Here is a 13,704-nt window from a genome sequence, read left to right on the forward strand (position 1 = left end):
ACGCGCGATTATACACGTATATATCTCTGTACGTGCCGCCCTGCGGCCCCGGGAGGAGGCGGAGGTGTGTGGCCCGCCCCGGCTTTATCCCCGCGGCCGGGCTCTGCCCGCGCGGACGCTCCCTGCCACGTGACCCCGCCGCGCGGCGGCCCCTCTAGCCTGCCGGCGGCGCGGCTCTATGGTAGGAGGAGGTCTGCGGCGCGCGAAGGGGACGGCGGCGGCGGGTCGGTGAAGATGGCGGCCGCGGTGAGGCAGGACCTGGCGCAGCTGATGAACTCCAGCGGCTCTCACAAGGACCTGGCGGGCAAGTGAGTGCCGGCGCCGGCCTCCCCATGACGGGGCGAGGCGGGTGAACGGCTGTTCGGGGTTACGGCCGTGGGGGGGGGGGGGGGGCTGCCGGGCCCTGGGCGGGCGAGGCGGCTCTTGTCCAACGGCCGCGCTTCTTTAAATAAAAAGAAGAAAGAAAGAAAGATTTCACTTCATGATTCTGTCATTTTTTATTTATTTTTCGTTTCCAACGACGGCTTGCTCTGTGCTGGTGGTGTCCTGTCCTAGTGCAGGCTTCCGCGCGGGGCCTTACCCCTTCGCCGTTGCTCCCTCGTGTCTGCCCGCCGCCCCTCAGAGTTCGGCTGCCCTGCCCTTCGTCTGCGTGAAATTGATAGGTCGGGGAATTTTATTTTCCTCGGCTGCTGTAGATGTGTCAGTAACGCCATTATTATTACTTTCGTTGGGTGGGTGTTTTGAATGGCAAACCTTAGGGTTTGAGCTACTCACAGTGCTATGTGTCACATAGATTTTCTCTCCCCCGAGGGTTCAGTCAAATGTCGATCAGTCACATGAAATTATTCGAGTCCCAGTCCAGTTGCTTATTTTATAGAGGAACTGCTTCACTTCTAGAAGTCTTATGTAAAAACTTGGAAATGCTCCCTTCAAAAAGTGGCTTCAGCGTGAAGGTAGTACTTCACCAGTATTGCACACACTGAGGTTATGGCCCAGGCAAAGTTTATTTAGCTTTATGAAGCTTGAAAACTGGAGTTGCTATTTTTGCAAGAATAAACACTTAAGAATTGTCTGTGTCTGTGCTCACGTCAAGTGGCTGTAACATACTATTTACCTCCCACTCCCAACGCTGTTTCTCCTTCTCATAAAATATGGCATTTTGAACATTTGACTAACTTTTTACATTTTAATCCATGAGCGATATAGTTTTCGTTACTTTTTCTGTGCACTATCCTAGGGACGTGATTTTTTTTTTTTAACCTTCAAAATTGCGTGTGTATTCACAGATAACAAAATGATGAGCTGTGTTATCTGAGAATCTAGTCCTGGGATTTAAAAAGAGCCAGATACCAATTCCAGGTGAATGTTCCTGACATGTGAGCACAAACACTTTGGAAAATGGCTACCTCAAAGGTATAGAAAATATAAGCAAAAGTAGGGCTCTGACATAGAAAATAAGCAAAGAAACAACTTGTTAGTGAAAAAATTTGCCCGTTGATTTTTTTTTTTTTTGTTGTTTTTTTTTTAATCTGTGGACAGATACCGTCAAATATTGGAAAAAGCCATTCAGCTGTCGGGTGTAGAACAACTTGAAGCTTTGAAAGCTTTTGTAGAAGCAAGTAAGTGTGTCTGGTATAATCGGTTGCACACTGAGTGAAGGCCAGAGGTCTGTGGAATTGCATATTTGTTAGCTCTACATAATGCTATGTAACTACCTGATATTTTGGTCCTATTGGATCTCAAACACAACTAGAAGAGGAACCATCATCGCCACATTCAGAAGTTAAGGGAGTTGTTGTAACTTTCCAACCTGTCAGAGTGACAGTGTTGGAAGGTTAAAACATAAAATAGTCTCTCTTGAATGCTAAAATTGATGCTGGATGCCAAGCGGTATTTAAACTAACAACCCTCTTCTTCCCTCATCTCAAGCTAGTTTGAAAAACTGTCAAGAAGAAATGGTTAGGAGTTTTTTGTGTTGTATTGGATGTTTGGCTTATTGAATACTCTATAAGTTATACCTGTTGTAATTTTTTTAAGTTTAGAATAAACTTAGTGAAATTTAATCTAAAGGTTTGCTTTGTCCAAGATGTTTCAGCAACTGAGAACAGTGATTCAGAATGAAACATCTTTCTAAACGATAAATCAAAGTGAGAAATTCATTATTATGTCAGGGGTTAGAACTCTGGTGACCTCTAGTGTAAACAAGCTGTTTCTGAGAGAAAAAAAAAAAACCTTTTAAAAACAAAGAAAAAACCCCCTTTCATTTGGATACAGATTTAAAAACTTGAAATATTCAAATTTAAGATAAAAGCAAATGATCACTTACCATGAAGGCACTGACAGGCATTGCATCCATGTTGTATTTTTCTTCCATGCGTCTCTGAACCAGTGGTGAACGAGAATGTCAGTCTAGTGATCTCGCGTCAGCTACTGACAGATTTCTGTACCCATCTTCCAAGTCTTCCTGACAGCACGGCCAAAGAAATTTACCACTTCACCTTGGAAAAGATACAGCCTAGAGTAATTTCATTTGAAGAGCAGGTGAGAGATCAATGATGAGGGGTTTTTGGTTTGTGGGCTTGGCTTTGGGTTTTTTTCCCTTATCTGCTGACTATTTTAAGTCTTTAAAAAAGCTGTTCAAAACAGATATTCCTACTTAGAGTCCAGTTTTGCATTCCTGTACTTGCAAAACCCGAGCTAAATGGAGAGAGTATTTAGGACTGTGCAGAGAATACAGACTTTGTTTTTTCATCAGGACGCTGGGCATGTAATTCCTCTGCTACCAGAAAATGGCTTCTTACAATGAAACAATAATTGAGCTACTGGAGGTACTGTCAAGAGACAGACTGGTACTCATTGTCTTGCATTTTACCCAACTAATGGAACAGGCAGGTGATGTAAAGACAAGCATCCTGACAAATAGCTTTTGTTTCAAAATAAATATCTCTCTGTGTGTGTATTTTAGCCATAATCATTTTACCAGAAGAAAATGTTTTCTTGAAATCCCAATTCTAGTTAACTACTGAATGTGCTGCAGTTCTTTTTCAGTTCAGTTCTTGGGTTTGTTGTATGAGTATTCACCATCATCTGAGATGGTGATAAGAGTTCTTATGGAAGATGTTTATATAAAAAGCCTTTATTTTTATTTGAGAAGAGAATCAAGGCAGTTTCTGCCATGATTTATATTTGCTTCTCTTTATCCTTTGTCTTTTTAAGCAGCTTTTATTCTATAAGTCTTAACTGAACATGCTTGCCTATATTTTATGATTATGCATAAATTAAATCCAAGACATCAGGTGATTTATTTTTTTTACCCACACTTCTGCTTATAAAACCCAGATTGTAAGCACTGATATTTTACCTGATGACAGCTGCTCTACAAAGTAGAAGTTTCTGCATAGGATCTAATCATAGTTCACCTCATTCATATCTCAAGATGTGATACGAGGTATAGCTGCAATAAATGGCTTGTGAATCTTGGTGTTCCCGTTTCAACTCGAAAGCCTTGTTTCGTCTTTTTAAAAGCTTTATAAAAGGCTTTGTTGCTCCCTGAAGATAAACTCCTTTTATCTTGTCACAAGCTTAAGTGGAAATGCTTAAAATCAGCACTCAAATTTAAAAAGCTTGGTATTAAAGCTTGATCCAGGAGTCCCACACAGGACTCCTTGCGTGGAAAGAGTTGAGTGCATGTATGTTGCTGTGTCTGTGAATCTGGGGTATCGTTTGAGGGGATTCATGAACAAGAATAAATACTGTGAAAGTTAATACAGAACCATTCAACTTCTACAGTGTTTGCTATTGATTTTATTATTGTTTAGGTCGCTTCAATAAGGCAACATCTTGCATCAATCTATGAGAAAGAAGAAGACTGGAGAAATGCAGCGCAAGTATTGGTGGGGATCCCTTTGGAAACAGGGCAAAAGTAAGTACTATCCTAGACACAATTCTGTGTTGTTAAATATACTTGCTGCCTTTGTACTCAATGAGACCAGCGAGTGAGAGTTTGGGGGTTGCATATTTTTCCGGAGTTTCAGTAGTTCAAGCCAGAACTACTGCCAGATGACAAAAGTATAGCTTGATGTCTGTATGTTACAGTAAACGGTGTAGTGGATCAAAACACTGCACAAGAAGTTTTGCACTATTTATTAGTCTTGTTGATAAACAGCTTTTTTGATAGTATTTTACAACAATGCTTCTAAGGTTATTGAAAGATTCTTGAAAGGTAGCAGTTCTTCCACGTGTTTGCCTTTACAGTTCAAAATGAGGACATAGTTTGAAATTGGATATTAACAAATAGAGTTGAGGTTTTTTCTGGGGTTTTGTTTGTTTGTGGTTTTGTGTTTTTGTTTTTTTTAAGTCTAGAACCTTTGCTGTTACTTTCCTCCAGCTGTCCTTTCTATCCTCTTTCTCTGTATGCATGTAGAAGGAATTGCTGTAGGTTTTGCCCATTTAGCACCTATTTATTCCACTGCAAATTTGCTTCTTAACTCAAGTGGCACACCACTTATGACAAACTTCCAATCCAATAAAACCAGATTATTAGAGTGTACATTTGTGTCTTGCTGGACAGCATTATTTCTACTGGTGTTTGTAGGAGCCAGTTCTATACTGGCATTCATGTCAAATTTCCTTACCTTGAACAGAGAGCACTAATTTTGGTGTTAGGGAAGAAGAAAGCAGGGTAAAGCAAACGTTGCCAAGTGCTTAAGAATCATAATATATGTTTAGAACAGCTGAGAGCAAGGGTAGTTGTGGAGCAACTCTGAGCACTTGCTTTTCTGTTTCTCTACAGACAATACAATGTAGATTATAAACTGGAGACCTACCTGAAAATTGCCAGGCTGTATCTGGAGGATGATGACCCAGTTCAAGCAGAAGCTTATATTAATCGAGCTTCCCTGCTTCAGAATGAATCAACTAATGAACAGCTGCAAATCCATTATAAGGTTGTCTGACTTGCTTCATTGCTTTCTCTTTTAAAAAGGTGACAATTCCACATTGAGATGTTCTTATGCAGTGCCACTAAAACTTTCATAATGAAAAAAGAGACAAAGAGAAAAGCTTCAAAATGGTTTTGGGAGCTTCAGAGCCACATCTTAGCAATAATTAATCAGCTCATTCCTTATGGTTTGGAGATAAGTCTGTAAAGGTTCCTTAAATGCCAGCTTTACTGATTGAAAATAAAACTTAGGCTTCAAAACATCTGAAATATTGTTGAAAATATTGCCTCCACCTTTGTCTGTAAGTCTAAGGGCGGGGGGGAATCACATCCAATATTAGGGACAATGGAAGTCCCCCCCTTCCCTTTCCCCTCCCAGTAATTAAATACTAAGTCCCATCCATAAAAGTAGCTTTAAGTCTCAAGTAGTAAAGTAACTGCAGACCTTTCTGCTTATTTGTGGGTTTACTGTGTACATAGTTCATACACTTAATTTCTCAAACCACTTTAGTAACTGGGATGAGCAGTGATAACTACAGTGTGACAGTACCAATCAAATGCGGTGGTGTTTAAAATTCTACAACACAAAGCAGATGTGCCATGAGCTGTAATTCAGGGTGTGGTGGTTTTGGTTTGTTGGTTTTCCCTGTTCTTTTTTTCTCCCCCCTGTGCTATGTTTTAAAGCGTGCCCTCAGTTGGAAGTGTAAATATTTTCTGTAAGCATTAGAAAAGCACAAAGGATGGGAGAGAAGAAATATCAGATACTGTTACAGCACTGAAAGGGAAAAGCAAACACTTGAGACATAAATTGCTACCTCAGTGCTAGCTGTCAATGTCAATGGTGAAGGGGAAACTTACATAAGTACAATATCAGCTGCACAATATTTCATTTACTTAGTTTCTGGCATTTAGACATTTGAAATGTTTAACATGTGAATAGTGCTGGGAAATGCCCTTACAATTGCTTTCCATGATGCTTTAGCAAGGGCTTTACAAGTCAAACTAATTGTTCTAAGACACAAATTTCCTTAGGATGCAGTAGAGCAATATTTATGGGAGCTGTCACTTGATAAATGTGGCAATTTATGCACACCTATTTTATGCAGCCACCTCTGTTAGTTTTCTTTTTCTGACACATACTTTCTTTCTAGGTTTGCTATGCTCGAGTCCTTGATTACAGAAGAAAGTTCATTGAGGCTGCCCAAAGATACAATGAGCTCTCCTATAAGAGCATAGTACATGAAACAGAGCGACTGGAGGCATTGAAGCATGCTTTGCATTGTACTATTTTGGCATCAGCAGGTAAAATACACATTACGTTTTTGTGTAAAAGACTCAACACGCGTATTTCATATCCCCTGAAGCAAGTCAGCTTGTGTGTTACTTAGAATCATAGAATCATTTAGGTTGGAAAAGACCTTTAAGATCATCAAGTCCAACCATCAGCCATGCCCACTAAACCATGTTCTGGAGTGCCTTGTTTACGCACTTTTTGAATACCTCCAGGGATGATGACTCAACCGCTTCCCTGGGCAGGCTGTTCCAATACCTGACAACCCTTTCAGTGAGGAAATTTTTCCTAATATCCAATCTAAACCTCCCCTGCCACAACTTGAGGACATTTCCTCTCGTCCTATCTCCAGCCACCTGACAGAAGAGACCAGCACCCACCCACCTCACTACAACCTCCTTTCAGGTAGTTGTAGAGAGCGAGAAGGTCTCCCCTCAGCCTCCTTTTCTCCAGACTAAACAGCCCCAGTTCCCTCAGCTGCTCCTCATAAGATTTGTGCTCCAGGCCCTTCACCAGCTTGGTTGCCCTTCTCTGGACACACTCCAGCACCTCAATGTCTTTCTTGTAGTGAGGGGCCCAAAACTGAACACAGTATTCAAGGTGTGGCCTCACCAGTGCCGAATACAAGGGAACAATCACTTCCCTGCTCCTGGTGGCCTCACTATTTCTGATAGAGGCCAGGATGGCATTGGCTGCCTTGGCCACCTGGGCACACTGCTGGCCATATTCAGCCAGCTGTCAACCAGCACCCCCAGGTCTTTTTCTGCTGGGCAGCTTTCCAGCCACTCTTCCCCAAGCCTGTAGTGCTGCATGGGATTGTTGTGTCCAAAGTGCAGGACCCGGCACTTGGCCTTGTTGAACCTCACTTGGCCTTGTTGAACTTGTGGGGAGGGATCCAAAATTTTGAACACGGTGTCAAAATTACCTGTTGGCATACTGTTAACTCAGAGTTGGATTAATTCTATGTCTTTGCCAATGATAAGGTGGCATCTTGGCTGAAGATGCAAAAGATAGTCAGTGGCAAACAGTGTTTTGGAACTGAACACAATCTAGTTCCTTCTTTGGTATAGCTTTGTTGGTTAATTGCATGTATTGAGAAAAAGAGACGATAACTTTCTGTTGTTTACCTTTAAATACTCAATGCCTTGGTGATGATTTATGAGAATTCTTCTTGACTCTCCTAGGACAGCAGCGTTCTCGCATGCTTGCTACACTCTTCAAGGATGAGAGATGCCAGCAGCTTGCAGCCTATGGGATCTTGGAGAAAATGTATCTTGACAGAATTATCCGTGGAAATCAACTGCAAGAGTTTGCAGCTATGCTAATGCCTCACCAGAAAGCAACTACAGCTGATGGTACATATTTCTCTGAAGCCTCATAATGCTAGGTGTTCATTCACAGCAGTTAGACTTGCCCAATGCAGTCAAGAAATGAGATGGAAAAGAATTTAGTATTGCTTATATGATTATTTTAAAATTTATTTTAAAATCTCCCAGCATGTTACCCTCCTGAATATAGTTTAATAGCAAAGCTTCTTAGCCATAGTTTGTCTTTCTGATTGGCTGTTAAGGTTTTGAAATACTCTTCTAGAAGATAACTTGTAAAAATCTTGGTTTTCTGTCCATGTACAGTCCTCCTCACTGACCAACTCCCGGTATTTCTAACCTTGCCTCATAGTTTGAGTCTCCGTCCTTTTGAGCTTCTCCAGTTCTAAGCACTGTTATAAATAGGATGCCTAAAAACACATGACGTGTGTAGGCCATAAACGGTCTGTGCAGATGATAAATTTATTTGAACTACTTCCTGACTTGACAGGAAGATGACAAATAGTGAGAGGGATGACTTGGACCTCACACTGCCTCCAAATTGTTTTCTCATCCATCTCGCTGACGTCTTATTAGCTCTGTTCTTCCTGGAACCTCTGAAGAGTGAGAAATAATGTGAAGTAATGACTTCACTGGAATCCTAAACACACTGGTCTCAATTTTCTAGATTGGAAGAATATTGAAGTGGATCCTAGTGAACATACTTATTGATTAAGGACAAATAAACAACTGTGTAATCACAGAAGTGAAAACTGGTTAAAGGTACTTTCTAACAATAAGCTGCAGTCCTTTCCTTGGGTCAATTTGTTGTTTATTTATAACCTGTACTGTTTGTCCATATAAGTTAAAGAACGCAGGTTAGTTGGTATTTAATAATGTCCTTATCTTCAGCTAGAGGTTAAGGGGCAAATGAGCTGAATTGTTAAAAAGAGAAATTAGATGAAGGTTTATCACTGTACAAGCATAGTAAGAGAGAGGTTAGTTGTACCCCTAAGAACTGTAATGAATAAAAGAAAAAACAATGGTCTTTCTATTTGGCAAGCTAGGAACTGATCACAGGAGGTCAAACTCCCTCAATTCAGATGTTGACTCTTGTAGCAAAATGAAGGACTCCACTTGATTGTTCTAGAAATTAAGTAAAAGGGTTTAAGCTACCTGTCTTAAAATCAACCACGTGCCGCAGATGCCTCTGGACATTCTGCACATGTAACCCTTGGGGGGAAAAAAGCATTTTCCATCTGCTCTACAATATAAATCAAGTATTTCAATCCTATAGTAATGGATTTTTTTTTTCTCATCTAACCCTTAAGGCTCCAGTATCCTGGACAGAGCTGTTATTGAACACAACTTACTATCTGCGAGCAAACTTTACAACAACATTACTTTTGAAGAGCTTGGAGCATTGCTAGAGATCCCTGCAGCTAAGGTATCAGTTTTCTACATCTTTTGTGAAAACAAGGAGCATCAGAGACGTAAGAAAATAGCTATGGTAAATATTAGGAGAATTAGTTCAATATTACAAAATAATTAATTATTCCATATTATGAGGACGGTTAAATAACTAGCACATCTTATGAGAAGGAAAGGTACATAATATGGAACGAACAATAGTGGAGTTAGATGCCACTGATAGTATGCTAATCATTTCATAATTAGTGTTGCCTGTAGGTTCGCTCCTGCAATGTGTGAAGATGTTGAAAAACCCATAAGGACTATTAAGTCTTAATCATTTTTAACTTCTTTCGGAATGGAAGAAGTTTCTAACCTCTTTTCATTATTTCAGGCAGAAAAGATAGCTTCTCAGATGATAACCGAGGGTCGCATGAATGGATTCATTGATCAGATTGACGGAATTGTTCATTTTGAGAGTAAGTTCAACCACAGTAGTTTGGTTTTTTTAGCACCATTCAGGTGAGCTTTTTGAGTTGCTGCTTAGAGGGTAAGGAAATTCAGTTTAATATCTTGTCTGAAGTGAGTTTGTGGTGTGTTGCTGTGGCCAGGAGGTGGCAGAGTTTGCCTTAATGGAAGACCACACTTCACCCATCCTCCCTACTATGCATTCTTTTACTCACAGGGAAGTGTGAATTTATTCCATCAGTCTCCTTGTAGGAACAGGTCCACCAGGAAGTTCTCTGTTCAGTTCTACTTTGCAATGCAGGAGTTAGGCTTGTAACAGACAGCCAAAATCGTTGTAGCTTTTGAATTCAGAAACAAGCACGATGTAGTTCAAGGAAGGCTTCCTCTGTGAGGTAGGTGAGGGCAGTGGCAGAAAAAAAGGTTGCAGTTGAAAAGGCAAGGGAATTGTTAAGATTTACTTTGTTTTCTATGGGTTGGTTTTTGGGTTGTTTTTTTTTTCAGCCCGTGAAGCTTTGCCAACTTGGGACAAGCAGATTCAGTCACTGTGTTTCCAGGTTAACAACCTGCTGGAGAAGATAAGTCAGACAGCCCCAGAATGGACAGCGCAGGCAATGGAGGCCCAGATGGCTCAGTGACTGTGCAGCCATTGTCTGAATGGAGGCAATCGACTGCCTGCTGTGCTGGAAGAAGGGAACTGAGTAGGACTGTGAACCAAAGGAATAACCCACCTTCATTTCCGCACCTTCTGCTTTCAGTCTGGCTTAGGAGACAATTAAGTGATACCGTGTTTGGTGTGACAGTCCCTCAGTTCTCTGAGCATAGAATGATGCTGTTGCTGCCTCTGCATTGCACTCTGCTGTCTGAAAGCTGTGGTTTCCACGTAGAAGAAGCTGTAAGGTCTGCGGCAAGCTTTGGTTTTGGTTTATTTAATTTTATTTTTTTTCCCCTGCATTGCTATAGCTTTGTAGCCCATTATGTCCTATGATGCTTGTCCTGCTGTGAAAATACAAGTGCCATGTTTCTTTTAGTTGTAATTATTCTAATAAAGGCTGGAATGAGCGACTTGGTTTAAGTGTTGCAGAGACCTGTTGGGTTTTTTTCCTCTTAAGCAGTAATTAGAAATAAGTTGAATTTTTGGAATTGTCGGTTTCGGTCCCTGAAAATGTTAAATCAAAACCAGCTTTTTTTCCTTCTGTGTTTATAAAATGCAAGTCTTACATCTTACCTGAAGGAAATACTGACCCTTCTTCTGCATTGGTGCAGCAGGGCACAGAATTATCTGTGCTGAGAGATGGAGTAAAGACCAGTGTTCCCAAGAGAGCTTGTTGCAATGATACGGTAAGTGATGAGAACATAGCACATGCCAAATAAGGTAAACCAAGCATGCTTTTTGTTTTATTTTCTAGGTCAGCATGAATTGGTAATTTTACAAAAGTATCCATAGTGGTTTTTTGGAACTGGAGGTGTAACGAGAGACTTTGACAAGTAGGGATTCTGCACTACAAAAGATTAAACACCTTCTGCAACTGGAGTGGCTGGAGAATACTGCGCAGTTTACTTACATAATGAGATACAAGGACTAGGTAAGCGTGTCATGTGATAAGCAGGACTAACTTGAAATGCTTAAGCACAGCAATAGAGTATCAAAGTGGCCCTTCTGATATTCATCATTCTGGAGTTGTGTCTGCCAGATATACGAGTTTTATTGTGTGATTTGCTGGAGAGTTTTTCACAGAGAGCTCTTCTGGTAATGGAGAGCCAAGGCAGAGTTTCATCAATAGCTGTGCCTGTCCAGAGGTGATGTTTTAGTCTGAGGTGATCTCATTCAAGTTGTAATTCCAGCGTTGGTGTGAATTACCTTAGCTCCTTTTTCATTTCAGTCAAGTAATAATACTATTAATTAGTTTTCAGTCTACGTTCATCCTAGTCTTTTTGTCTCAAAATCTGGAGGATGCTGATGTCTTCTCAAGTCAAAGGTTTTGGCTTAATCCACAATGCCTTCATTTTTGTTTTGCCCCCCCCCCCTTTTTTTTTAAATTGTGTTTATGCATTTATATTTGTAGTGCTTTAAAAAAGCCAGGAGCCTAGTGAAGCGTGGTTCATCCATAAGTAGGATGGACTTCTGTCAAACTGGCAGGTGATATTTCCGAGTCCCAAAATAACTGGCCAAGTAAGTTATTATGGCTCCTGGTTGGTAGCATCCTTTAGTTTCTCTGGGAGGGGGAGTGGTGACAGAGCAGCTGTGGGAGCAGGAAGGAACTGCTCACCTCTTGACAAGTTTACTATAAAAGAGCAGAGGTGGAAGATTTTCCAGATCCTCATTACACATAGAGGTTGGGTGGCTGTTGTCCTTCAGTGTGGGCTGACATAGTCTAGTATAAGGGTCTCTGTCTACTAGGGTTGGTGTCTGGCACTCTGGATGCTCACGTCCAATACCCACAAGAGTCATCTGTCTTACTATATAGCCTCCTGCATTACCCTGTAACATGGCAAATATAAGTAATTTATTGGCTATGGGAGAGATGCTCTTATTTCAGTAGATGGCAGTAAAAGCCAGGCTGACCACAAGCAAGTTCTGAGTGCACTGTACAGATCTTTGCTGTACTGCTTTTTCCAAGTCAGCAGTGTCAGAACTCGGAGCTGGCTTTGGCTATTCATTGGTTCCTTATTTCCAGATGACCTTTTTTTCTCTGAACTCTCCCAATTAGTTTAAAGGCAACTAGTGTCAAAACATTTATGTAGACCATGTAAGACAGTTAGATACACAGTTTGTAATTAGTAATTACTCAAGTAGTAATCTAGTATCAGCAGAAAAAAATACACCATTCAAAAATTTGTGATTAGGCTTTTGATCAGTTCATTGAAATGCAGGGACTTGCTTATTAGTTAAATAGAAACTTCAAGTGATGTGGTAAATTTACTCCTATAACTAGTCCTAACAGTACAGCTTGAGATTTGCAGCGTAACCTTGGTTAACAGCTGTTCTACAGAGGATCGGGCATCCTGTCTCATTTCTTTAGAGCAGGTTCATTGTTTGCCTGGCTTATCCAGAAATTATCACTGATGTTTTGACTTCATTTATGTTCTCTTTTGCCCTGGAATAATACTTCAGTGACCCATGAAAGTTATGTTACTTAACCCCAAATCCTTAAGTTGACTGCACAAGCTGTTACCTGGTGAATCCTACAAGGAGATGAATTTGTGGGTTTGCAGTAACGAAACGTTAGCCCTATTGCAACAAAATATTCATTGCCAAGATTTCACTCATTTCACTGTTCTGATCTGGGAGAAAAAAAACAATTTCAGAACCCTCTAAATATGAAAGCAACGGTTGTAGAGGAAGCCACCATTTCCCAAACAAAAACAAACAACAAAGATTTGCCTCCTACTGGAACTGACATGTGAAAGATACCAGCCTGAAAATTTTATATTTGCTATTGGTAAATATCTTATGTAACTTTTAGTAAACATCTCATGTAACTTTCTCTTTTTAAAAACAAAGTGAAACATACAGTGATATTGGCATTCACAGAATTTTAATAGACTTAGCTACTTTTTTCCCCCATTTTCTGCTGTCGATGTTTAAAAACCATGACAAACATTGGTATCTTCAGAGGCTTTTATGCTTTATTCTGTTGGAAACTCCATTCACTCAGTCGCGTATCTAGCTGCATACTTTGGATCCAAGCAACTTCATACTTTTAAATTCTTTAACTGCTTACAGAAACAAAACTGAGTTGGTTGACAAGGCAAACATCCCTCAAGAAAGGAATTCACAAGGCTTCAGGATGTCAAGCTCAGGGTGACAGCACATCACTGCTTTTTCAAATGATTTTACAGCAGCAAGTACTTGCTATCAAATTCTTCAATACAGGAAAGAAAATAGAGAGCATGCACAGTTGCTATACTTACTACACTTGTCTAGACTCATAAAGAGGTATCTTATTTCAAGGCACCTTGCTACTACTACTCAGAAACTGTCAAGTGAGTTTAGACCCAATTATAATGTTATTTTTCACTATGCGTGTATCCTTGCATGTCTTGGTCCAACAGCATCAGAAAAGGAAGAGCAAAATGGTGTTGCTTTTCAAGGCTGAAGAGTATTTTGACCACGTAGTTTCAAGTGAAATTACTTGTAACTTGTTCACAGTGGTAGTGGATGAGAATTTTCTCTCCCTTCAAGAGAAATGTGGACTTAGTCACTATTAGTCTGGAGCCTGTGGTTTTCTTCTTACTTGTCTTACAGTTTTTTGGGTTTGTTTTTTTTATATATTGAAGTCACAGTGATTTCT

The 13,704-nt window shown here is 40.4% G+C and overlaps 2 protein-coding genes across 6 annotated transcripts in view; one reads left to right on the plus strand and one right to left on the minus strand.

The window, feature by feature from the left end:
- Window positions 1–434, minus strand: part of LIN54 (lin-54 DREAM MuvB core complex component) — a 38,720-nt gene extending 38,286 nt beyond the window's left edge. The window contains exon 1 of the mRNA XM_010564419.1: window positions 406–434. The gene's annotated coding sequence lies outside the window, so the exon portion shown is untranslated. The remainder of the gene's footprint in view (window positions 1–405) is intronic.
- COPS4 (COP9 signalosome subunit 4) lies at window positions 102–10,490 on the plus strand. Of its 5 annotated transcripts, none has more exons than XM_010564413.1 (11): window positions 102–308; window positions 561–662; window positions 1,540–1,619; window positions 2,390–2,541; window positions 3,819–3,922; window positions 4,793–4,946; window positions 6,091–6,241; window positions 7,415–7,585; window positions 8,866–8,981; window positions 9,339–9,423; window positions 9,914–10,490. In XM_010564413.1, the coding sequence occupies exons 1-11, from the start codon at window positions 235–237 to the stop codon at window positions 10,045–10,047; spliced, it is 1,323 nt and encodes a 440-aa protein (XP_010562715.1). In that variant the 5' UTR covers window positions 102–234; the 3' UTR covers window positions 10,048–10,490. The 5 variants fall into 5 exon arrangements, with proteins under 5 accessions (XP_010562715.1, XP_010562716.1, XP_010562717.1 ...); XM_010564415.1 differs by lacking the exon at window positions 561–662 and adding an exon at window positions 1,287–1,413 and having other exon boundaries at window positions 227–308; XM_010564416.1 differs by lacking the exon at window positions 102–308 and adding an exon at window positions 1,287–1,413 and having other exon boundaries at window positions 603–662.
- The last annotated feature ends 3,214 nt before the right edge of the window (window positions 10,491–13,704 follow it).

Source organism: Haliaeetus leucocephalus, unplaced genomic scaffold (genome assembly GCF_000737465.1).
Source record: "Haliaeetus leucocephalus isolate CR32 unplaced genomic scaffold, Haliaeetus_leucocephalus-4.0 Scaffold178, whole genome shotgun sequence".
Classification (NCBI taxonomy): Eukaryota; Metazoa; Chordata; class Aves; order Accipitriformes; family Accipitridae; genus Haliaeetus; species Haliaeetus leucocephalus.